At 35.6% G+C, this 26,419-nt stretch overlaps 1 protein-coding gene across 4 annotated transcripts in view; it reads left to right on the top strand.

The window, feature by feature from the left end:
* The window catches only part of CADM2 (cell adhesion molecule 2), a 655,431-nt gene that overhangs the window by 519,260 nt on the left and 109,752 nt on the right, over nt 1–26,419 (top strand). For all 4 annotated transcript variants that reach the window (XM_040651269.2, XM_025144700.3, XM_015298395.4 and 1 more), the window contains 2 exons: nt 2,275–2,412; nt 8,664–8,834. In XM_040651269.2, coding sequence (XP_040507203.1) covers nt 2,275–2,412; nt 8,664–8,834 — 309 coding nt within the window. The remainder of the gene's footprint in view (nt 1–2,274; nt 2,413–8,663; nt 8,835–26,419) is intronic.

The raw sequence follows: 26,419 nt of genomic DNA, 5'->3' as shown, positions 1-26,419 counted from the left end.
TGTGACTTGGGGATGGTCAACTCCTGCAACTTTAAAACAGTTTCCTTAAAGTATTCCCAGCCTTCCTGAGCTCCTATGCTCTCCAAAACTACCTCCCAAGGGACCCTCTCAACCATAGTCCTAAAGAAGTTGAAGTCTGCCCTCTGGAAGTCCAAGGTGGCAGTTCTGCTGATTCCCTCCATGGTTCATCAAGGATTGAGAAATCTAGCATCTCATGATCACTATGCCCCAGACAGCCTCCAACCTTTACATTCCCCACAAGGCATTCTCTATTAACAAACAGCAGATCCAGGATTTTGCTTCCCCTTGTTGGCTCCTTCACCAGCTGTGTCAGGAAGTTATCACTCACACACTCTAGGAATTTCTGGGACTGTTCCTTATCTGTGGTATTACAAATCCAGCAGATGTCTGGGAAGTTGAAGTCCCCCACAAGGGGGAGTGACCTCGAGACCTCACCCATCTGTTTTTAAATTGTCTTGTCCACCTCTTCATCCTGGTTGGGTGGCCTGTAGCAGACTCCCATGACAATATCAGTCTTATTGGCCTTCGCTTTTATTCTGACCCATAAGCTCTCAACCCTATCATCACCACCATTAATTTCCATACATTCACATTCTTTCTTAACATAGAAGGCTAGAATTTCAGTCCACATGAGACCATTTTACAAAAATCTTCGGAAGTTTGCCATTATGGATGAACAATACCCTCTCAAAATAGAATATTCTGGAGTAACATCTGTTTGAGGTTAAACTGCTTTTCTGTAGAGAGACATCGCATGATCTAAAGAACAGATGAGTAGACCAGTTCAGACTTGTAAATGACATAAAGACATAGAAAGGTGTTACAAACACACACACACACAAAAAAAACATCTAGCCATTTTTTATTAACCAGAGTTAACTTGCTTTTCCACAGTTCATTTAGTTTTATCTTCAGTTTGAGGAGGGTGAGGAGGGGTTAATGAAATTTTCCTGCCATCAGCTACTTTACTTTCAAGAAGGAAAGATACAATGTCTAAGGTGCCTGTTTTATTATTATTATTATTATTTTAGAATTGTAATTTTCTGTTTCAAAGCAATATTTTATGCTCTTGAAAATCCTTCTAAGTGTCCATCTGAGAAAGGGACTTTTATTCCATTGAGAAATATCTCATCTTTTTAATCAGATAAACCATCTTTTTATGTACTAATAATCTCTTTGTTGATTGCTCTGATATGGATTAAAAGATTTAAGTGTCAAGGTATTATAGTAGACACTATTTTGTGTTCTCAAAGAGTGGAGTAGATTTATTACAGAAATGTATTTTGTGATATGTACTGCTGCTTGGTTTTTACGTTCATCATCTGTCATTTTGGAAAAGTGATGTAAATGAGCCAAATTGTGAAATGCAGGTTACCAGATCAGGTGCTGTGACTGATCCATTTACCTAGACATTATTATGAATGCACTGAAGTGCTTTGGATGCGAGTTATAACAGTGACATTTTCAGACATCTTAAAATTACAATCTTCAGTATCATTTTGAAGTAAGTTTTTCTTGCATTTGCCAAAGTCAAATGTGTTTATACATATAACAATGACATTTTTGTAAATGCTACTCATAAATTTATTTATAATCTATCATGGTTCATTGAAAAATAACAATTTCAAAATTTATTATGATGTGTATGCTATTTCATGGTCCTTAGACCTCTTCCAAAGACTTCGGATTCAGCTAAAGAATTCTCAATAGCCAATGGACTTGTGATTATACGTTTTGTTGGTTTTTTTTCTTTTTTTTTTTCTCATTACTGGTTCTCTGAAAATAAAATAACTTCTGTGTTTGTTTACATCCTCCTCTTTCCCTGGAATTTGTACTAAAGCTTTGTAATTCATGCTTTAACATCTGTTGTCAACTTAGATCAGTTAGCTGGTTTTTGCCTCTTACACTTTATTTTCAGAGTTCTACTTCCAATATGCTTCCAGTGTACTTCAACATTTTCTTTACTCTGCAGACCAGTTTAAATCTTATAACCTGCTTGCAGAATATTTGTAGATAGAGTAGGTTCTAAGATACTAATTGTCCATTTTCCTTAGAAAACTGGATAAGTTCTGTGTTTTTTATTGATAGTTTATTTACAATAGAAAACACTGGCATTCAATTTTGATAAAAGACAATTAACTACTAATTCAATTTACAGAATTTAGAGTACATGAAGAAGTGAACTCTAATGTGATCATATATGTATGCTAACAGTTGAACATATCAGAAATGTTTTGTTTGTTTGCTTGTTAGGTGTTCCTGAAAAGCCACAAATTACTGGATTTACTTCACCAGTTATGGAAGGCGAGAGAATGCAGCTAACTTGCAAGACATCTGGTAGTAAGCCAGCAGCTGATATCAGATGGTTCAAGAATGACAAAGAAGTTAAAGGTATTTAAAGGAGTTTGTGAAATTTGGTGCACTCATGAAAACTATGAGTAATTTACAGTTATGTTTTTAATTCATGTTTGTAAAAAAGTGTATAATATTCAACTGTCAAATGAATTAGTGATAGTATGTAGTTAAGGAATTGATTCTAAGTGACTCCAGTGACCATGTAACCACTATTTTATTTTTTCTTTTCCAATAGTAAAAACTGATGTTTTGAACTGCTCTGAACTCTGTTTAGCGTATTAATCTCAATGTAGATGTTTTATAGAGACATGTTTTGTGGAATTATTATTGTCACAACCATGACACTCACCCCAGATATTTCATCTTTTCCCCTCTTTTTGCTTTAGTGATATGACGTATGCCATATTTGATCAATTATTAGTTTCATGTTAAGCTACTGTAAGTGAAATGACTGGCTGAGAAAGAGCTGTCTGGAGCAGACAGGATATTGCACTTCCCATAGTGGAGATACGGGGCCTGCTCAGGTGAGGAAGGGTCAAGTTTTAGCCCCTGAGAAAGTCCCAGTTACAAAACTGGGAATCTGCAGCTGAGACAAGGATGCTGAGAGTCTGCAGGACTGAAGAGGGGAAGGAATGCTTTGAAGGTTATGAGGCAAACTTCACAGAGACTGAGGAGTGTTAGACCAGGTGAACTGTAACTGAAAAGTCTTTGGGTGACTAAAACCAAAGCAAGTATTGGTCTTTGAGTATGCAGTAAAATAAGAAACAGTTGCATATGAAAGCTATGTATTTCTTTTCTGTCTTCTCTTTCCCTTTTTGTGTTCATTATTCTAAAGTTACTTTCCAGTCCATATTCTTGTAAAACACAAGACATTTTTAAAATCCTCTCTGGTGAATGAGTGGAGAAAGCTTACTATAAAAGAAGGCTGCCTGTTGTAGAGTATTTGAATAAAAAATATAAGGTCTTGGCTTTTATTCACATCATGTCTATTCATTCTACTACAAGACAAAATCAGTACATGATATGAAATCTAACATTTTTGCATAGCTATTTACAAAAAAAAAACAAAAAAAACAAAACAAAAAAAACACCTTTTAGTATACTCTTGCACCTGAGGAGGAATAAACGTATGCATCAGTACAGGTCAGGGGATGATCTACTGGAGAGGAGCTCTGCAGGGAAGGACCTGGAGGTGCTGGTGGACAACAAGTTGGCAATGAGCCAGCAGTGTGCCCTTGTCGCCAAGAAGGCCAATAATCTCCTGCAGTGGACTAAAGAGCGTGTCAAGGGAGGTGATCCTTCTCTTCTACTCTACACTGGTGAGGCCACATTTAGAATACTGTGTCCAGTTCTGGCCTCCTCAGTTCAAAAGACAGGGATCTCCTAGAAGGGGTCCAGCAGAGAGCCATAAAGATGATAAAGGGTCTGGAGCATCTCCCATGTGAGGAAGGACTGAGTAACCTGGGTCTGATAAGCCTTGGGAAAAGAAGACTGAGGTGGGAACCTAATAAATATTTATAACTATCTAAAGGGAGGTGAGAGACAAATGGATGAGGCCAGGTTCTTCTCAGTGGTATGTAACAGTAAGACAAGGAGTAATGGCCTAAAACTTGATAGGAAGTTCCTTAGTAACATACTGAAGAACTTCTTTACTGTAACGGAGCTCTGGAACAGGTTGCCCAGAGAAAATGTGGAGTCTACCTCTATGAAGATATTCAAGACCCTCTTGGACCCTGCCTGTGTGATCTATTGTAGGGAACATGCTTTAGCAGAGGGATTGGATTCAATGATTTCTTAAAGTCCCTTCCAACCCGTGCAATTCTGTGATTATGTGATCTGCTTTGTCTCGTATTTGTCTGACACTGTGAATTTTGTTAGCTGAAATAACTGCCTCAAACAAAGTTGCAGTATTAATTAGAGAACTAATTAATCTACCTTTATTATTGTTTACCACAGCTAAAGCTGATTTAAAAGGAGGTGGCAATTGGTTGTCTGAGGAACACAGTCCATTTGAGAAGTGTCTTTAGGTTTCGGATTAAAATCAGAGTTGTTTTATTGGAGACAAGAAGCTTAGGATGAAATTATTTGAAATATATTTGAACACTTTTAACAAGGAAAAAAAATGGGAAACATGGAATACCTTTCTTACCAACCACTGGTAAAATTGAAGAAATTTCTGTATTTTTAAATCTAGTATAAGAACTTTGCCTTTCTTTTGGTTGACATGTAATTCTTCGGCCATTTGTCTCTTTAGCTAATTTTCTCTTCTCAACAGTTCCTAAAGGGACTTTTTTTTTTTTCCCCTAAAGAGAGGGTAGAAGAGGGACAAATGTTATGTGAAGAAAATTGTTAGAAGTGAAAAACAAAACAAAAACAAAAAAAAAAAAAAAAAACCCGGAAATTAGAGGAAAGCACCGGGCACATTCATTTCAGTTTAGTTTTTCAGATCTTCTGAAGATCACACTGCCATTTTGCAAAGGTTAGGAATAAAATAACCTAACCAGTTTGCAGTGGCATCAGCAGAAGTTACATTAGCTTTGTGCACTGTAAAAGGTGAAATGATAAATCTGAGAAAATAGATATGAAATTCTATGCTAATGCAGCTGACATTAAAGGTTAGGAGTTCGTCTGTCTAGCACCAGTAAATCCAATCGTGTTACAGTGTATTATACATCATGCAAAAGAATATAAATGATGCATTGAGTTCAGAGTTGAATCAAAGGGGAAAAAGCCATTCTAAAATTGTAGCTCCATTGCTATTACTCAAAAAAGGAATCATCATGTGGTAAAAGAATACTGTTTGATACAATAAGTGCTAGTAATAAGACTGAGTGTGAAGCACTGTGTACTGTATCTTTTATTTTAGTGTTCTGTCTCATGTGAACCAGATTAACAAAGCAATCTGCACTTTAGCATTCTGGTGACATTTTAGAAGGAGATTATTAGAAGCAGAAATATACAAGAAGCTAAATATGCAATGTTTGTTTTTGTTTTTTTTCAACAAAACTAGTTACAGCTGTTTCAACAATATTATATGAAATATTTCTTTCATGCTCCAGGAATATTTTTAAAGAATTCTTTTTTTCCTAGGAAAATCAGGCTTAAAAATATATAAGATAATGTCAATTGATTTTGTTGCAACAAATTAAGATATTTTGAATAAGTTTATACATTTTAATATCCACAAAGCATCCTGAAAGTCATCCAGTATTTTGTCTTAATAAACCTCTAAGTGCAGGATTATTTTTTTTAGGTAGAAAGGCTGTTTCATGGTAGAACTTGATGTTAAATGTAAATAAGAACTGTATTTGCCCTTTAAAAATAGCAAAATGATCTTTTTATAAGATTGGTGCTTCTATATGAATGTTTTATGTATGAACTCTTATAAATGACAATGAACAATGAGTGATAGGTATGATTCTACTTCTGTTTATTATTTTCACTATCAAACATCTGTACTTGTGAGCTATAAACTAGTATTATTAGTTAATATGAGAGTGTCTGTTTGTATGCCTATCTGGTAGTCATAGGTGATCTCCAAAGTTGGTGTGGCCCAACCTCTTTTTGAAGGTTGTATCAGGTTGTTTAATGTCTTGTCTGATTTGGTTTTGAAAAATCTCCAAGGACAGTTTCCACAATCTGATGGAAGTTTCAAGTAATTGAAATACCTTACTGGGGACAGTTTTCATTATTTCATGAAACATAATCAGAATTTGTCTTGGTGTAACTTGTGTTCATTGCCCCTAAGTTTCTGTTGTACAGCTCCAAGGAGGCTCTGGATTTTTCTTAAGAAATTAAAGACAATAGGTTGTCTTCTATTCATCAGGTTGAACAAATCCAACTGTCTCCAACTTCTCTTTGTACTCCAGTTAGTTGACATATTTTCTAAACTGGAAAGTTCAAATTTTGGTCGATTATTCTAGATGCAGCTGCAAACATACTAAATAAAAGAGAATAATAATTTCTTTTTCTTGCTTGCTCTATTATTCTTATTGCAGGGAAATCCTTTTTTAACTCTCAACTCTGTAAAGGCACACTGCTGACTAATGTTCAACTGGTACTCAATACCCCCAGTTCCATTTCTGTAAAACTACTTTCTGTTTACGTATCCCTCACATTCTTTGATTATAGTGATTTCCAGTTCCTCTGTAATGGACATTTTTAAGCCTTTTTTAAGCTGACAGGAGTAGTAAAAAAAGTTAAAAAGCAGACTGCATAAGACATATTTACAAATTCTGTGAAAACCCTGGGTAAATATTCTGAAAGCGAGTGTGGGATTACGTGCCCACTGCCAGATCTCCACTGCTGTTTCTTATCAGAAGGGCTTATGTTGTTAACATGTATTACAATTATACCTTTCTTTTGATATGAAGAAATGTCCAAGAAGATACGGCTGATCAAGTGGGCAAGCTAAATATTTCTGTTGATAAGGATGTCAACAGCAACAATGTTAGCACCATCTTTTTTACTAGAGGGAATTAAGGGTTTAACCCTGTAAATAAGAGCTGTCTAGAGAAAGACTTCTAAACATCTGCCTAGGAAATCAACTGGTTTTGTTTTTCTGAAGGATTAAGCATCCACAGCTTCTCACTGAAATGAAATTTGTTAAAGTTCTCAGGAGCTTTCTGTCCTCCTAAAGTCAATAAGAAATTGAATGTATACATTACTTACAAACATAAAGCAATCTGTGTAGGTGCTTATTATTGAATTTCGTACTTACCACTTTGAACAAAATCTCAATGATATGCCTCAAAAATTAGTGAAGAAATCTGTGGTTTGATTATAATAACTTTGATTTAGCCCTGACCAGTATTTCTCTTATCTTCTGATCCCTAAATATTGATGGTCACCTTGGCAGAAATTTGAAATCTCATGAAGTTTAGCAACCAACAGGCAGAAAAAATGTTTGTATGCAATAAATGATTATGTCTCAGGAAAAAAAAATAGAAAATGTGTAACTATGTGGTGTCTTCATTTATCCAGAGACAATGAAAAAGAACATATTTCTGATATCAGAGGTATTTTTACCTAAAAGCAAGTAGTTTAAGCCATTTAAGATTTGCTTTCTAATATGGATATTTCATACGAATTTTATTTAGGTCATCTTCACTAATGGGATTTAACATAATTTATAAAGCTGAAACCTCTCGTGTTTTCATTTTTGTAGGACACAGAGGACATACGCAATCTCAGAGTAATTTCATATATATATTTATGGATTTATGTATATATCTTTTAAATCCTTCCTTGTAACAAATCAATATAACCAGCTTCTGATTTTGCTGAAATAAACAAATCAGTAACTGCTGTAAATAGTTGGGTTCCAAGTAAACCAGTTCTAATATGTATGTAAGGAGATTTCTTATTGCGGCTAATACATAATGACTTTTAAAAATAAATTCTTAGTCTTTTGGTTCTCCAGTTCTAATGTAACTTGTACGTCCTACAGTGAAAGTTACTGAGTCTTAACCTTAGCCTTGAGCTGAATTGAATTATTCTTAATCATGCTTGTAGGCTTCCAACACAGTAGTACCTGGGTTGAAAACTGGCACAGATTTTTAATGGGTTCTGCTCTGAAAGAGTAAGCCTGTGAGTAATAATAAAAAACACTGAGTGGAAGGTATCTTGGAAGTAATTTTATTTCCAGTGTTCTGGGGATGTGTTTATGCATCCCACTAAATACTATGAGGTGCTCTATTTCTATTTGTTCATCAGCTTTGATATATATACTTTGCTTTAATTAATAAATTAATGTGATTGTAGTCAAACAACAGAATAAGCAATGAATAAAGGAAGCATGAGGTTGATGTATGTAACCCTTTGTTCTCATGGATTCAGTGATATTCATGTATTGCATTACTATGACAGATGGATGTAGAATTTTTATCATTTAGTGACACTGTGAATATATTAGGGAAGTGAGGGTGGGAGTAGACTACACTTTTCTAATGAACTGTAGAGATAGTTTATATCAGATTTGGACCTAAACATGAGAGAATGATGAAAGCAATTGCCCTCTGAGTGCAGTATCAAGTAACTGATTTTGAATTTTCATCTTCAGTGTATATCTTCTGCTCTGGCAACAGGAGAAAAGGGTAGAATAACTACAGTCCCATTACTTATGTCTTAAAGAGGCCAATAAATACATGAAAGGGTTTTTTTGTGTTTTTTGTTTGTTTGTTTTCTTGTTTTTTAAGAAGTTTCATAGATAAATGTTGCTGTTTAATGTTGGACAACTTCTTTCTGAAAATACTGGGAACAAAAATGTTTGTTTATTTTTTTTTCAGATGTTAAATATTTAAAAGAAGAAGATGCAAATCGTAAAACATTCACAGTCAGCAGCACAATGGATTTCCTTGCAGATCGCAATGATGACGGTGCAGTTATAAGCTGCAGAGTAGATCATGAGTCTCTAAACTCTACACCTCAAATAGCAATGCAGGTTCTAGAAATACACTGTAAGTAACATAAATTATATTTGCTTGCTTTTACAGTTTTGTTTTGTTTCAGAGTTGCCACTGTAGGAAATTTTAAAAATTTTCTGAGAACAGTAAGTATTGGTAACACTTTTCTTTTAGCCAACCTCTTCTTTTTTTTTTTTTTTAATTTATTTCAGAAATAACTGAAAAGATTAGTGAGTTAAGTTCCTGTTTTGCTTTAAAAATAGTAAAGAGGAAGTGCATTTGTCTTCTCCATTTATCATTGTAGTAAACTTTAATATCAAGATCATAGTAGTTCATGACTTTTCATGAAAGTATTTCAGAACTTATAACAAGGGTACGAAGAGGCAATGTTTATTCGATAACTTTGGATCATGCTAGAGAAACTGTTTAATGTTGTTAAAAACAAAAGTATTGGAGAAAGAGCCCTTTAGAAACTTATTTGAGTGACTTATCTGTAGAGGATATTAAAGTAGTGTCATCTAAAATCCAAGAAGAAAACTCTAACCGCAGTGTGGTGTTAGAAAGCAGCATTCCTTTATTCCTCACGGTGCATACTTGATGACTTGGCAAATCAAATGCACACTCTCAGAGTTAAGTTCTATATTTAAGCATATATATGTTAAGACGTACATATGCAATACATCTGTATACATATTCATTCTTTTCCAAGAATTCATTAATATACTCTAATGTCCCTCTGGACATACATGGTAGTGCCTCTGGTGGTCTTAGACCACCTACATCCACCTCATTTTTCCATCATCAGCTTCATCACAGTGCTTTTTGGCCAACCTTTAGCTGTTTTTCTCCAATGTGACAAATTTCCGTTGCTTATTGTGCCATAATGAGCAACTTTCCATCTCAGTGTGCTATAACTCAAAACACTATATGTGAAATCAATTTTAAAAAGTCCTTGCACTTGGTGGATGCAAAGATATTGTGACTTCAGTGCTTCTATGAAGCAGGATCATTGAGAAGAACAAGGCTGCTCACACACCAAACAAAGCTAAACTGGAAAGTTTTAGAACTAGCACTCACTGATTCCTTTTGCTAAACTAATATATTGGTCCTTAAACTAATATACTGATCCCTATTGCTAAACCAGACTTTGTCAATGGATAAGCTCAAAGTTTAGATATATTCAAAGTTGAATAAGCCTGCCTATGTGTCTGTGTGCCATAGTCTGAAGTCATGTCTTTTGAGTCACTTTCTTTGCTTTTATAAACAATGAGGGACTCGGGAGAACACCTTTTCATCACAAGGTGACATTTTCATACTCACACGCACTATAATCACCATTCTTCTGTATACTATTATATATATTGTTCTGCAGAACACCAGTATTTATTTGCCATCTAGAGATAGAGACATCTGCAAAATATTACCAGATCAAGTGAAGGGTAGAGACCTTTCACAGATCTGCTTCTAGGGTAAATGTAAGCAAAGGAATTTATTTTAAACAAGATTATCCATGAAGCAGACAAGTTGCCAGTAACTGCAGCTAGTTCCCAAGACACAATGTCAAGGATTGCTGGCTTGTATGACTTATTTCTGAACAAGGAAATAGTTCTGTAAGTATCTAAAACATATAAAATGTGGTGGTTGAAAAAGCACCCCATGCATAGAAGCTGACAACATTGCTAAAAATGCCATCTACGTAACATCTGAAATGAGGCAGATGTGGGTTAGTATCTGTAAGTAATGTGTACTGGAAATAACTATTTTCTGATGCATCGTATGCGTCATTTTCCTGATGGAGATCAAAGCCTTTCTTTACCAATGACTATTAAACACCTGCCTCCCCTGAAATGTTCAGATGGCATCTGTACTAGAGAGATGAATCCTTAATATCTATTTCCCTGGATTCTAAATCCCATCACCATCATCCTCTGGTATGACCCATGCCTTCATTTCCAAATTGCTTTCTCTTCCTCCAATGTCCTGTTCAAGATGTTGGTACTACAGGGCCACAGCGATGACCAGAGGTCTGAAGCACCTCTCCTACGAAGAAAGGCTGAGGGAACGGGGCTTTTTCAGCCTGGAGAAGAGAAGGCTGTGGGGTATTTAAATGAGACCTATAAAAGAGAGGGAGACCTTTTTATAAAGTCCAGTAGTGATAAGACAAGCGGGACTGATTTTAAACTAAAAAGAGGGAGATTTAGGTTAGGTGTTAGGGGAAAATTCTTTACTCAGAGGGCAATGAGGCACTGTCACAACTGCCCAGAGAAGCTGTGGTGCCCCATCCCTGGAAGTGCTCAAGGTTGGGTTGGATGGGGCCCTGGACAGCCTGATGTGGTGGGGTGCAGCCCTGCCCATGGCTGGGGGTTGGGGCTGGGTGGGCTTTAATGTCCTTTCTGACCCAAGCCATTCTATGATATAAAGAAACAGGCCACTCTAAGAGGTTTAAACTGTGTCACAATGTAATGTGATTGATGGTAAAGGCAATAACAAGGCAAAGACTTTCTATTGTCTCTGAGATACAAAACTTCTGGATATGTCACTTATCCGTTTGCTCCCCAGGCAACAAGACACTACCTTGCTAAACAATAGCAATTTGCCTATTGCTTCATTTTCTGAACAAGACCAGTCTTCCTTTTCTGCACGTTCACTGAAGTTCTCCAACAAGGACAAACTGGACAGGGTGTTTATGTGCCTTATTTGCTGTGCTGCCCCCTCAGACTGCCAATTTACCAGAAGCCACAAGACACGAGTAATTATTCTCAATCCTTTCTTCTTGCTTCATTAATTTTCCACCGACCAATTTTATACTCTCCAGCACTAGTATAGAGTGTCATCGTATGTCGAAAGATAAGTGAGAGATATGCCAAAATAAGCTCAGGTTTATAAGAGATAGTGGAAAGACCATGTGCAATCTTAAAAGCAATATTTTCTTATTGCAAACACAGAACAGTCTATTGTTCTTTTCCTTACCACATACACCTCCACAGTCAACATATCCAACTATCCATTCTTACTTGAGATGAAGTTTTTAAGAAAATTTTAGGAAAAGAGAACGAGACCCAGGGAATTAATGATATTGCTCAGCAGAGAACCTTGAAGGAAGAAGTGCAGGAGGATGATTTATTACAGCAATCACAAAGACTCTGAAAGAGGTACACAGCACTGAAATCAGGTTCCTTAATTTTATTCTCCTGCTTATCCACCTGATATTGCTCACAATCATATCTGGTATTACAACAGTCACTGGAAGCTGCTGACTTTTACCCATCAATTCATGGGACTACAAACATAGAAGGGACATTGTATTTGTATTAATGAGAGTGACGCTCACAGAACTCTTGATGCGCTGGTCCAGTACATCCTCAATGGCAGCTGACAACAGTTCAAAAATAGTGCTGACAAAACAGATGAATTACAGGACTCCAAGAGAAGAGTCATGAGAATCTGTTAATTTGACATCCTATAGTTCTGAAAATCATCTCACCTAAAATCACAAACAAGTAGTGTGGCATTGCTCCATGGGGCACTTGTTCCAAATGTCCCAGGGGTATTTCAAATGAGCAGAGAGCTTGGAAGTAGAATGATAAGCAAGTACCTTAAAAAAGTGAAACAGAATGGCACAGCTAGACATCAGTTTGGCAGGAAAAGAATACATCCAATAGAACTGCACTTGTTTTTTAGATGTTTTCCTAAAATCTGAAGAAATGTTTGTGGTACATAAACACTCCTTACCAGGGTGTCGTCCCAGGTTAGAAAAAAAGAGCAATAATAAATTGTCTGGCTAATTTTGTTGTTTTCTGCCCTCAATAATTATGCCTGAAAGTAAAAAACAGATAGATAAAATCTGCTGACAATGGACAAAACACACATGGCTTCAACAAAATACAAAAATCAAAGCAAAGAAAAACGAAAGGATAATAGTAATTGCAGGATTGTGTTTCCATCCAGTGGACAATAAGTATGAAACTGGAAAGCAACTTAATGTTTGGAATGACAGCTTTTTATTTATATCTAGTGAATGATAGAATAGTATTAAATCTATCCTGGGCGATGAGACTGTATGAAACAGATCTTTGTAATGAGTCTGCAGAGATGTAGATAGAGATGCTTATGAATCCACACAGCTCTTTTATCATCAGCTTTAATAGGAAGTAAAGTTAATGCTAAAGTCAGTAATACCATCAACAGTGATATTAGTACAGTTTCAACTCACACCAGTAGTATTATGAAATAAGTCCAAGAACTAAAATTTTAAGAAAAAAGTATTGTTTTTTAATACACACATACATACATATCACATTATGCACCATATATATACTGTGTACATATATAATGTATATATGTAAACTTATAGATGTAATTAAAAAAAACCCCTCTGAGTCATGCTACATTTTTTTTTTTTTTTTTTTTTTTTTAATGGTGAAGTACAGAACTGGAGATTAGTATATTACTTATACATTGAGCAGAATAATGATATCTTGACAGAGACTGTTATCAGTTCTTATTCTCACAGGGCTTTCCAAATTAATTTGGCAGACTTTAGATATTAAAGTAATATCCATGCTATTTGGGTAAGCATGCTGCACCCCTCTGCAGACTGTGAAATAGTTAGCTCCTCCAACCATTTAAGCTTTATTTATCAGTAATTTATGTCTCACTTGTGCTTAATCCTGTTCATCTCTGTGTCATGCTCTGTGCACTGCAGGACAGCTCAATAGCCCAATTGTTTCTCTTGTGCTGAAAGGTTCAGCCATAATTTAGTTTCTGCTTGGCCAGCAGAGGTTTGTGGAAGCATGACACTGCTTGCTGAGTTTATTTTTCCTCTGACCCTTACTGTCAATAGTAAACCCAAAATAGACTTGTATCCCCCGTGGCTTTGCTCTGACGTTTGCTTGTCAGCCTAGCTGCCACTGATTATTAGGAACTGCTTCTTGTAAGTGATAAATACAAATCTCAGAGGAATGTTTTGTTTCATTGTTTACTTCTCCATTTAAACTAAAATAAGAATGTGTTCTTCACTCCTGTATTAAGGAAAAACAGGTGCAGTACTTCAGTTTTGAAAGATTCATATGGCAATATTTACAGAATTGTATACTCAAAGTCCTTGTGCATACCCTGAAAAGACACTGAGAGCAAATACAACTTCTGATCACGATCTGGGAAGTGAGTGAACTCTGTTCATCCTTCTTCAATGTGTCAGACAAGTGATGATTCTCAGAGGCAGCATCTTCATTTTCCTCCACGTTTTATCCAAGCAGAAGGCAGCCAACATGTTGCTTCCTACTGAACAGAGTGCCATAAAATTACCCGGTGGTAATTACCTTACCTTCATAAAAATTCTCTGACTACAGTAAATTACCCAGCAGACCTCAGAAAAAATTAATTGTGTAAGCCTGCCCCAGAGGCTGCTTCTGAAGCTTTAAAGTGAAATCAAATCATTTGAACTTCAAACCTAATCATCGTGATTCTAAAATGGCAGCTGTGATGTGATCTGTGCTAAAGGACACAGAGAAATTCTGTTCAAAAGCTGACCACACTCCCAAATGACAGCACTAATAAGCTAAATATGTGTTATGTAAAGAAGTGTCTAGAGAGGCAATTTTGAGTAAATTCTATATTGGCAGACACAGATGTGCAGTGAATTGTCAATCTAACAAGTCTATAGCCATCAGCTAGCTTGCTTCTACTGGCTATTCCAACAATGTTTTTGTGATAGGCTGTTTATTCGGTGACTTTTTATTAGATTCTTTTGCAATGAACATCTGAACTTGACTTGAAAATTTGGCAACAATTCCAAGAGATTGTTGACTATTGTCTGGGAAATACATTTATCGATTTTTTATTTAAATAAACAAAGCACTTCAAATGCAGGAGACTACAGATAAGCAAATTAGCATTTCACTTGTGCAACCGAGTAGAAAATGGCGTATGTGTGTTCAACAACAGTGTATTACTGTGATTTGTAGCATATTAACAAAGGGAGATTTCTCTGACAACAGGATGGTATTAGAATTTCTGCAGGTGTAAGGCAGAATGCTTTTATTAGACTTATATTACCTGGTGCCACTAAGAGAGTTCGGTCCATTGTTTTTATTTCACTGGTTTCTAGTTTTTTATTTTCTTTCAGAAAGAAAGGTGTTATGTGAAAATATAAGATATGAATTTTATATTATAATAGACAGTAATATACAGGGCTGCTCTGAAAGCAGCCTATGTTACTATATTGGCCCTTGACATCAGAGGCAGATGGTGGCGGTATGGCAGTAGAGGTTGAACCTTTCCACCAATATCCCATTACATGTTGTTGCTATGTGACAGATGGCAGCAGAGAGGCAGTCTGACACAATGGCATCTGACATGAAAGTGCATATGGAGCAAAGTTGTGTCATTGAATTCCTCCACATGGAAAAAAATGGTACCTACTGACATTCATTGATGCTTGCCAAATGTTTCTGGAGACCAAACACTGAATGTGAGCACAGTGAGGCTGTAGGTGACATGTTTCAGCAGTGGTGACAGGAACAGTGGGTCACATCTGCTGGTGCAGATTTTCACAAGTGCATCCTGCAGGCTCTTGTTCATTGCTGGCAAAAATGTATAGCTCATGGTGGTGGCTATGTGGAAAAATAGCATTTTGTAGCTGAGAATTCGGTCCTTTGTATCCAATGCAGTTTCAATGGAAATGAATAGGAGGCATTAATTTCAGAGCAACATATGTAGTACCATCCAAAATATAGTGTTATTTTTTTAAATATAAGAAAATGGCCATACGTGGACTGTCAGACCATCTGTCTATGGAGAACGCCTAAAATACCGTTCTGCATGAGAATAGTCTCATATATAGTAAAAAAAAAAAATATGGCTTCCTTAAAACATAGTATTTAATTCTAATAAGCTAGTTGCATTTTTAAATAACTTGGGTGGCCTTTCAGGGTAATTTTCTCAACCACGGGCTTGCTATCTTTTTGTAGTAACAGGCCCCCAGAATATTAAGCCAGCTCAAGTAAATACAAATAGATGTTGAGACAGGAGTGAAGACAGCTGGAGTTCTGGAATTTGTTTTGTCTTTGTTATCAGAACAAATGTTTATCAGACTATATCTTTAGTTAATTAAGTAAAGCACACAGTTCTTCTGTAACTTCTCAGGCAGCAAAAAGACCTGGATTTTCTAAGGGCATGATTCTCTAGGACCATAGAAGAAAGAACCGCTTTGAGATTTGCAGGTTCAGGGTTTTGCAGTTTGCTGTTACAAGGTAGCATGATTTGCATTCTTAATATAACCATTTTGTCTTGAGTGGTTAGAATGTTTGGAAACTGTGATACTTCAGAGATCTGTAGAACCTGTAGAAGGTAGCCAATATATCAAGCTTAAGCCTGTCAAGAATTACATTAACAGTGATGCAGCAGGACATTCTGGACGTTCTCACTATTGCACTGGTTGTAATAGATGGAAAGGAGACAGAGCACAAGCCTGAGAAAATTTCCCATTGAAGAAACAGAATTGTTTTTTTCTTGGTTTCAGTGCTTCTTTCTTCAGAATTCTTAGATTCGACTCTAGGAACAAAACAAAACAAAAAATCCTTTAGAAGCATAGAGAGGAAAAGCATGGCTTTTCTTGCATGGCTACCTGAGTCTGATCCATCTTTCTGGCAGAAAAGGGCAGTCTCTCACAAAAGATACTCCAGTTCTTTAGAGGCCAGCTATTCAAGATATTCTTGTAGATTCCTGTTATCTTGGGAATTTTGAGATCTTATGGTTGACTCCCTGTTCTTCTGAGACAAATTTAGTCTTTGTACAGGACTCACCTGTCTTGAGATGCTCTTCTAATGTTTTCCCCAAACTGTGTTATTTTTCCCCCTAAATGACAATTTAGATGTTAGTATGGACAATATAGCTCAGTCTTATTTGTATACTCCAGTAACCAGCTTTCCATTCTTTCTCCCTTAGAGGACTGAAATTTTGGTAATTCCCAGTGCAAGAGGCAGTTTTAAAAATAGTAAGAAAAATAATGCAAATTAAAAGATATAGCTGTCACTACATGTATACCTCTTCATATTGAATGAAAAGTAAATAATAATTTATTCTATTTAATTATTTAGCTCAATAATTATGTCAACACTGTGTTAATAAGCAAAATTATCTTGTTTGAGCTTTTTGTATTAATGAGTGCTTGAAACAAGTGAAACATAAAGGATAGTTACAGTAAACAGTAAAGAATAATATCAGTGAACATGAAAGTTCAGTGCCACAATTTGCATTTTTAAATGAGATCAATTAGGTTAATGATGGATGAAAATAAGAAATCCATTATTTAAATGCAAAGTAATTCAAAAACTTGTGGGTCCATTTACTGCCAAACTTTAATCTTTCAAAGGGGATATCTAGTTCAAAGGGTTAATGTACAATCCTGACCTTTCCCATCTGGAGGCTTATGTTCAAATGTGGTTTACAAGAGGAATATAATCTAATATAATTTATTTCTCTCTAAAATCTCTAATAGGAAAATCCAATGAGTCACTTGTATGTTATGCATAGAAACTTAATATGTTTTGGGCAGGTTACTCTTTGGATATGTGTTTAAAGGAAGGCTGAAGAAGGCTACAAAGGAATTTTGGAAGGGACTGTTTAATATTAAAAGTAGGATGTTCAAGAAAAGAACTTTAAATATAATTGCTTTTCAGAAGAGTAATCCTTTAGGCATATGAGAGGGACAATCTGTGGGAAAAAACTGAGAAGACAGAGAGCATGGCTACTCTGAAAAATGGAGCACAATTAGGTCACCTCTCAACCAGTTACAAACAAATATCTGAAGAGCACAGTGCTTTGCACGTGGAGATGGTAGCTTGGGTCACAGTGGTGACATTAATGACCACTGAAGGGCTAGCAACTGCTGTCTCTCTGGAAGGGACAGAACCTTACAGAGTACACTGTGGGCTTTTGAGGTGTAATTTGTAATTTGGTCATGTCTGGCCACAAGCCGTTGTCAGTAGTAATGCCCACATTGAGTCAGACAAACCAGACTGGATATTCTTAGATGGCCACTAAAAAAAAAAAAAAAAAAAAAAAAAAAAAAAAAAAAAAAAAGTTAGTGCAATGGTTTAAAATAAGACCAGTGCTGCTGATTTCCTGTAATAATTAACCTTTCTCTCTTGGTGAGGAGGTAGTTCCGACATAAAAACCTACAGCCCAGTAGCAGTACTCCCAAAGCCAACTGATCCAAATCACTATGAAGCAGTTAAAAACTAAATTATTTATCTCCTAGAAAGTGAGTTCTTAAGTATATTTGTTACAACTACTTTATATTTTGTAGCCCTGTCAGGATTATAACTATTGAGTGACTGAATGACTACAGTTCAGTGTCTGAGAAGCTCCAAATCAGGTCCCAGGTTCTGAAAGAATATTTCAATTACTTGATAAGATCCATTAAGCCCCATTCTGCCTCAGAAGCAGGTCTAAAATATCTTGATTTTTTCTCTGGCCTAGTCTTAGTAGTCTTTCATGGGTCCAGCTTGGAAGGAGACTAAAAATTACAGAATCCGTATAGCTCCAACTCCACATTACAACTCTGGTTGCTGTAAGCCATGAACCTAGTTACTGAAGGACAAAGAAGTCTGTCCCAATAGAACAGTTTAAGGGGCTGTTCATTTCCAAAATTATTGACTTGCAAGCAGGTGAAACAGTTTGAAGGAAAATATGCATAGAATTGTTAGTAGGACTTCCTAAGGGAGAGATACTTACTCTTCTGAAAAGCAAGATATGTATTTACAAGAAACTAGTCAGATTTTCATGCCCTGGTGATTTTTCTATAGATTAAAATTTTATAGTGCCGGCTCTCTGGTATGGATCACAGAGAAAGGCTTGAAGTATGCTGAGCATCCAGAGCTCTTACTTACTTCTTCAGTAGCTTCACATGTGCTGCAGTTCTCCAGCAGTGTTCAAGATAACTTAAGTCAGACACAAGAGAAAGCTGAAGGCCTTAAGCAAAAGAAACTGAGGATACAGAGGCAAGGTCTTCTTGCCTTTCTGCATTGAAAGGTCATGCACTGACTCAGGCATGAGTGATATAGGCAGAAGGGTGTTTTTTTTCCTCTGGCTTTTTCCTTTACTACTTATAAGTGACATGGCAAAAAAGATAAATATGATTAAATTGGAAGGAGCACAAAGAAAGGCAGGGAGGATGTTAAGCAGAACAGAGGTACACATCTGAAGAGGTAAGTAAAATGGGGATCGTTTGATCTTAGGAAGTGGTGTGACAGAAATAATTTAAAAAGATAAACGCTGTAAAACTAAGCTTCATCATTAGAGTTCACTGAACAAAATGGAACGGATTTGCCAAAGACTTATTTCTACCGTATCATTCATGTGTGTATGGGATTTAAGGAATTACTGTAAAAACAGTGACCCCATTTTCCTATTATGGGGAGATAACACAGATAGTGCTACTGGTGCAAATTATCTTCATGAACTGGCATGCATCTAGAACTTGGTCACAGTGCCACTCTTTCTACTGCTTAATACAGTGCCATCTCCCAGTATAGCCAATGCTATAGTCACATTTCTCTCTCTCTTCAAGACCAACCACAAAGCATATAAGAACGATCAGTGAACACACTGAATTACAAGAGCAAGTAAAAGGTTTTAAACGAAACAGATAGGAACCAGGGAGTTTTGGTAGTGTACCTGATGGATTGACAGCTGAGCTGCTGAAACAGACACTATGAATATTTTAAATGAAGTACAAGATAATCAGTGTTCATAGAATTAGTAGCTTAAGGGGTTTCCTGCCAGGTTGGTACTTGAGTTTAGACACTCATGAATTACAAGTGTCAGTAAGCAATATTTCACTGATCAAGTTTTGTTTGTTTGTTTGTTTGTTTTTACCCCACACTGGCATTTGGCCTGTTGTTATGCATCCAAGAGAATGCTTTTATAGTCTCCTGGTACAAACTGTTACTCCTTTTTTCTTCAACAAGCATCATTTAAACTAAATTGAAAGAGACAAGAGAAAGGATGATATAGTAGTCATCAAACAATCTCAGCTAACAAAGAGACCATATGGTGGTTCTAGTGCTGCTCGACTGTAGAGTAGCTTTTAAGGGAGTATTTAAAAAAATATCATAAAGCTTAATTTTATGGTGTTTTTGAACACATTTACTGAAATACCGTGACACAGTTATTTGAACTAGATTGTCTCCCCCACAAATACTACCTGATAAATTAATGTCAGACATAAAATACCTTTTCTCTCCTTAAGCAATGAGTCATTGGTCATATTATGAAGCAGAGCATCAAAGTTATGGTTTCTCCCAGTGTAATTTAGCAAAGTTTATCAATTCAGTCTTGCCTTGTGAGTACCTGTTACAAAGCAATAGGGCACAAGCAAAAGCCATGCTACTTGTCATTTACAAGAGAAGCCCAATTTGAAGGACTGCTGATTCACAGCTGTAGGATGCAAGCAGCTGGTAAGTGTAAAAGCTATTAAAAATGGTGAATGCTTTCACAGAGCTGATTAGAATACTCCTCTCCCTTCCTTCAGATCTCATTTGGGATAGCCAATTTGATGTTTATTTTTGTACATACTAGAGTGGTTTGTCCTTGAAAATCACTTTAAACTTCTCTCTTTCTAAGCCTAATTGCTTAGGTTTTTAGAAATGGGAATAAAAATTGTGTAGAAATGCAGAATTTTAAAAAAAAGTTTTGTAATTGCCATCTGTATATGAAAATGATTATCTCACATTTTCGTAAAAAAAAAAAAAAAAAAAAAAAAAGATACCTTAAACTTACTCTGGTGCTAATTAATTAGTAAATCAAAGAATCATCATCATTCTCCCATTCTCCGAGGTATGTACTTATTTTATCTTTGCATCTGGGAATGATAGAAAGGATCCAAGGAAATAATAGAGAAAGCACTATGGAAAAAATGAAGAAGGCTGTGATATTTCACAAACATTCTCTTTGGAGAAAAATACAAATGAGGTATAAAAGAAATGAATTAGTATCTCATGGAAATACTTGAAAATCTTATCATCTGGCAATCATTTATTACCAGGTAGCAATCATCTTTTATTATAGTACTGTTAGATTTTTATAACATTTTTAAAAATGAGAGCACCACAGAACTGTTGTTTCTCACTGACACAATAAAATATCAGAGAAATTAAAGTCTTTCAATATTCAAATGGCTTGTGGTCATTAAATAACACTAAAGTAAATAAAAGGTGTTGGTAGCTCATAATTTAGTTAAACCTATAGGAAGGAAAGTATAATGTAATGAAACTATCATACTAATTTGGACTCAGGCACAAAGGAAATGGTGGTTAGTGTTGACTTGCAGGATCACACTCTATAACCACTAAGTAGTCATAAAGCAGGTATGTTTTTATTCAGTGCTGCGCACATGCTGGGTGCAGGGGGGGGTAACCCCCTCCTAGCCTGCATGGGAAAAGTAGGTAAACATCTTTATTTATAGAAGGAATACATGCATACTCATAGTATTTCTAAGACAAGGAGTGGTTATTAAAATTACTTATGGGAATTCATTACAACATTCCGTGCCCATTCTATGCCCTGAATTCCACCCCTAATTAATGCTTGTACACATGCATGATGCCTTCTGGTGGTCATCCTGGTGGTTGTGGGGATGAAGGCCGTATGTCATCCTCACAGTGTACTTCTGACCCTGGTGTAGTTTGAGGAAGTATTCCAGCTTCATCTGGTTCAGCTTCTAGGATGGTTTCTAGGATGTGGCTCATTGGATCAGTCAGCAGGCTTCTTGGGTTACAGTTGAGGTACTCCATATCTTTCCCATTGTTCATGCTCAACTACTTTTACAATTTTAACAATATAACAAATTAGCCTTTTATTCAGTGTGCAAAAAAGAAAATGAACAGTGGGGTAAATAAACAAATAAAGAATGGTGAGTAAAGCTTAGTATTACAGACCCATGCAGAAGATACCAATTCACATGGTTACATGATTGTTTGAAAGTTCTGGGAACAGTCTGTGGGCAAGAGCGGGAAGGTGGAGTGGCTAATACATTTTAATCCCTTTTGATAACAAGGAAAAATGTGTGAGTTTTCCTGGAAAGTGGCAACTGATGGCTATGCAGACAGCTTTATACAATAGCCCTCAGTAAGAAACCAGCCTATGCAGCTAGGCAGGATGTGTTGCTCTTTGAGACACTTGTTAAAAATATTGCAGTGGGTTAGGGCAAGATGAGAACACTGCAGCGAGCCTTGACAAACAAAGCAGAATTTCATATATGTTAAAAAAACACCACCCATTTGTTCAGCAGGTGAGAATCCTTATTCTTAGAAATTTATTCTTAGAAAGTTATTCTTAGAAATCACAACAAAATTTCTCTAGAGGAGATGAAAGACCTCCTTCCAGTGCCTCTATCAAATGATCTGCTATCCATGACATGGTTGTTATGACATGGGTAGGACCCTGTCACTGTTTTTTACTATGGACTGCCTGGAGCTTAAGTGAATATTTTCTGAACTGGAGAGTAGTTAATAAGACAGATTCCATGTGTTGCTTAGGGTCCATGAAAGTAAAATATGGCATTCATGGTAAGCTCACTGATCACAGTGGGAAGCACAGCTCTGTTACACAAGCATAGCTCTCTTCTCATATGGATACAACAGCATATTTCATACTAATGGATCAACTGCAGAATTAAATTGTTAAACAAAGCTTTTTTTGTTAGTAACAGTTTTAAGGCTTTTTAAATCTCTGTCTGTTGGACAAAATAGCTTCTCATAAAAATAAATAAATAAAGGCAATTAAAAACAGGCATTGTAGGAGCTTAAATAAGAAGGCATTATCAATGCTTTGGAAGGAAGGATTTGAATAACACTTGTAGCACATCCTGATGTATTATGAGCACCTCACTTTCTCTGACAAACCCAACTGATTTATTCTGCCCTCTCTGTACTGGTGTCTTTCCTGTAACTTCTAACAATTTACACAGAAACAGTAAGTCCAACAAGGATTACAGATTTCATCACAATAAACTCAGATTCTTAGTGCAGATGAAGAGACATTCATAATAGCATAAACTACAGAGAGAGAATCACCTTCAAAGAAAACACGTATCAGAATCAAAGTATGCCAGTGGAAGCGTAAGGTCAAATTATGTTAATGGGCTGTTTTCAATTATTTAGAACATGAAGAGGAAAAGGATTGCATTTGCCCTGTTTTTGAAATAGGCTCCTGATAATTTGCTTGCATGGAAAGTAATCAGATAGGAGGGAATCACTTTGGAGGCTTATTAATGTTTATTATGGTATTATATTGTGTGGAGGTGTGCATTTTTATTGGCAAATAGTGTTTAAACTACTGTATCTCCCTTTCCCCATTCTTTCTACCATTCTAGTTATGTCTGGCTCCTTTGGTATTGGCCACTCTTCCAAGTTCAAACAGTGTGAAAAATCCCCCATATTTTTTAAGAAAGATTTAGACTGTTTTTTTATCACACTGATGATACATAGAGGAAGGAATCTCACAGATGGATTTTTCTTTTAGAACCCCCAAAGAATTGTAAACTAAAATAATTCAGATTATTAATCTTTTCTCTGCACCTTATATGTGCTGAACCTTATATGTTACTGTCACCAAATGTGGCAATTTTTCTGTGCCAGGTCTTTCAATTTCCTAAAGGCCAGAAAAAAATGCATTCTCTTATTAAGGAACAACAGTGGAAAACAGGATAAATGTGATTTCTTCCTTATATTCTCACCCTTTTCCATAGAACAAAATGAACCAACTTGCATGTATTGATTGTTACTTGATCAACAAGTAGCCTTTACTTATTATTGGGTTGCTATCATCAGAACAAAAACATGGAAGGCAGTTAGAAAGAGAACATCCAGATATTTTACAAAATTTCTATGCAACACGCAGAACCATTAATGGACAATATTACAGGAGATTGTCATTAAATTTTTGTTCATCCAGAATTTTCTGTTACACCATTTTATTTTGTAAAGTAGGAGTTACATATTTCTTGCTATAGAATTGCTCAGGTTGGAAAAGACCTTGAAGATCATCAAGTCCAACTGCAACATGACCATACCACCCGAACTCTTAACAGCCCTCCACAATAGATACATTCAAACATGGACGTACTTGAAAGAGCACTATACTCCACTTGAAACAATAACATGCAACTATAAATGCCCTGCTGAGTGCACCTATATTTTTTAATATTTTGTAAATATTTGTAAAAGGTATTATTAATTTTGGGCTTCTGGCATTCTGATTGTGTTTAACAATGTTATTTGTTTGTTTGTTTGTTTGTTTGTTTGTTTTGTAAAAATGTTTAGAATTGTTTAAATGTTGAAGATCTCGCCATCTTTGATAAGTAAAAAGCACATTCCATGGCACTAGCTGAAAGGATTAAATACACCTTTGAATACACTTCAGTAAAATGTTACTTAAAGCCTGAGAATGAATTTACCAGAGACACTTGATGCTAAGTATTGACAAAACTTTCAGTTAAGTATTCTAGGAAATATGGAGGGGATATTAAAGTTGTAGGGATTTTTCTTTTTGAGAGCATCCTAATCTATGTTTAGAAACTTTATTTTTCTTTTTTCTTTTTTCTTTTTTTTATTTTCTTGTAATGTAAGTTAAATGAATGACATATTCATTGTTATATTTGCACTGATTATAAATAAGGGCACTGCACTGAGTTACTTGTGGAATTGTAACTTGTGAAGAGGAATTAGTTAAGAATTTTCTTTTATAACATGCCAGAAATTCATGATTTGTCCAAACTAGGGCATAGGTAAGAAAAAAACAAACAAAAAAAAACCATTTTCATATTCAAAGAGAAATCTTAGTTCAAAACCAGAGTGGAAGAGAAACATTTCAATACCTAGTAGACTCCTGCTATTGCATGGGAAATCAATGCAGAAGTCAGTGTGCCCTTTGACTCAGAGCAAACTGTCCAGGCTCTGAAGGGATGAATGTTCCAATCACTGAATTAGCGTCAAATAAGTATTCTGCTGGATCTGCTTTACTTATTGGGAACACTTAATACTCTGTGGAGTAAAGGATCTCATTGTTTTTCATAAATCACTGCATGGGCTCTAATAACTATCTAAAGAACTATTCTTAGTGGACTAGTAAACATTTCCTAAAATATACATATACATATATATATATATATATATATGTAAAATCTAATTACGAATTACCTGCAAGTCAGGCTTTATAGAAGTGGATGTCTAAGACCTAAGACTCAGGGGTCTAGCAGTCCTCCAAGATGAAGAATGTGAAAGTATAGGGCTCTACTTCAGGGAATAGTAATGCTGTCTGTCTAAGTAAAAAGAAGGAAATACTATTCTTCTGTTCTACCTCCTGAAATGTTAGACATGTTGAAAGATTTTTGGGAGCACTGGACTTAAATTTATTCTGAAGTTATTGCACTTATAAAATAAATAAATAAATAAATAAATAAATAAATAAATAAAAAGTTGTAATTTACCAGAGAATTAGGAGCCTTGACTTAGATCTACACAGTACAGCTTCTGCAGAGAAGAACTACTAAGACTTTTTCTGTTAATCCTCCTCTCACTGGAAGCACAGGAAAAGCTAAGCTTTAAAGCAGTATGATTTGCCTCAACAAAATGTGTAGTGAACTGTAGTGGCAAGTATTGTTTATGTTGCGATAAAATATATATATCTCAGTGCTCTCTAGTAAAAACTTTGATGCAGGAATCTTGAGTTGATATATTATTATTATTAGCATTATTTTAATTCTGATGACCAGGAGGAGATCACCAAATTTTCTACTCCTGAATTTACCTTCTAATAGTCATTTGTTAAAAGCCTTATCAAAATCAATGTATTTCTCACATTGTAACATTATGCAAGAAAAGAAGTGCTCTTTTCTAAGATAGTAATTTCATTAACTGAAGATTGTTGCAGTAGGGAGAGATTATTTGATATCATAGCATAGTTACCATATTATTATCATGTTGCCCTTTCATTAAATGATTTTTCTTCTGAAATCTGGTTGTTTCCACACACCTTTGGCTGACTAACACCTAAGGATGAATAGAGATCATGCATCATTTTAGTTACTCACCAGAAGTGAGTAACTAAAACCGGAAGTTTCATGAAAAAAGTATCCACAGAAGTTTGTTAAGGACAGAAGGAACCAAGGACTTCTGAAGTTACATAGCAAAATCAGGCCAGATTATTTCTAATGATCTTGGGAGCAAAGATGAGCTGTTAAGGGTTCATTTTCCCATTCACTTATTGACCTGGTTTATGATCTTAAACAAATTTACTTTCTTTTATGTGTTCAGTTTCTGCATTTACTCTGTGACTGTCAAGGACTTACACATATGCCTTGAATTATCAGACAGGAATATTTGAGTGGCTTCTATGTGATCATATATGAAAAAAATTATATGAAATACTTTATTTGAAGATATTTAAACCTTGCAACTTTATAACAGCTTTAGTAAATTAATTTTTCTTTTCTTACTAAAAGCAATGCAGAAATATCAAGTGCATTTTGAAAAACAACAACAACAACAAAAAAAAACCTTTTAAACATTGGAAATCTGTTTAACTGCAAAGGTCTGGTGAGTGACAAGAACCACCTTTATTTTGAAATTTTTTCA

This window comes from Gallus gallus, chromosome 1 (genome assembly GCF_016699485.2).
Source record: "Gallus gallus isolate bGalGal1 chromosome 1, bGalGal1.mat.broiler.GRCg7b, whole genome shotgun sequence".
NCBI classification, from domain to species: Eukaryota; Metazoa; Chordata; class Aves; order Galliformes; family Phasianidae; genus Gallus; species Gallus gallus.
This window is presented reverse-complemented; position numbering and strand designations above follow the sequence as displayed.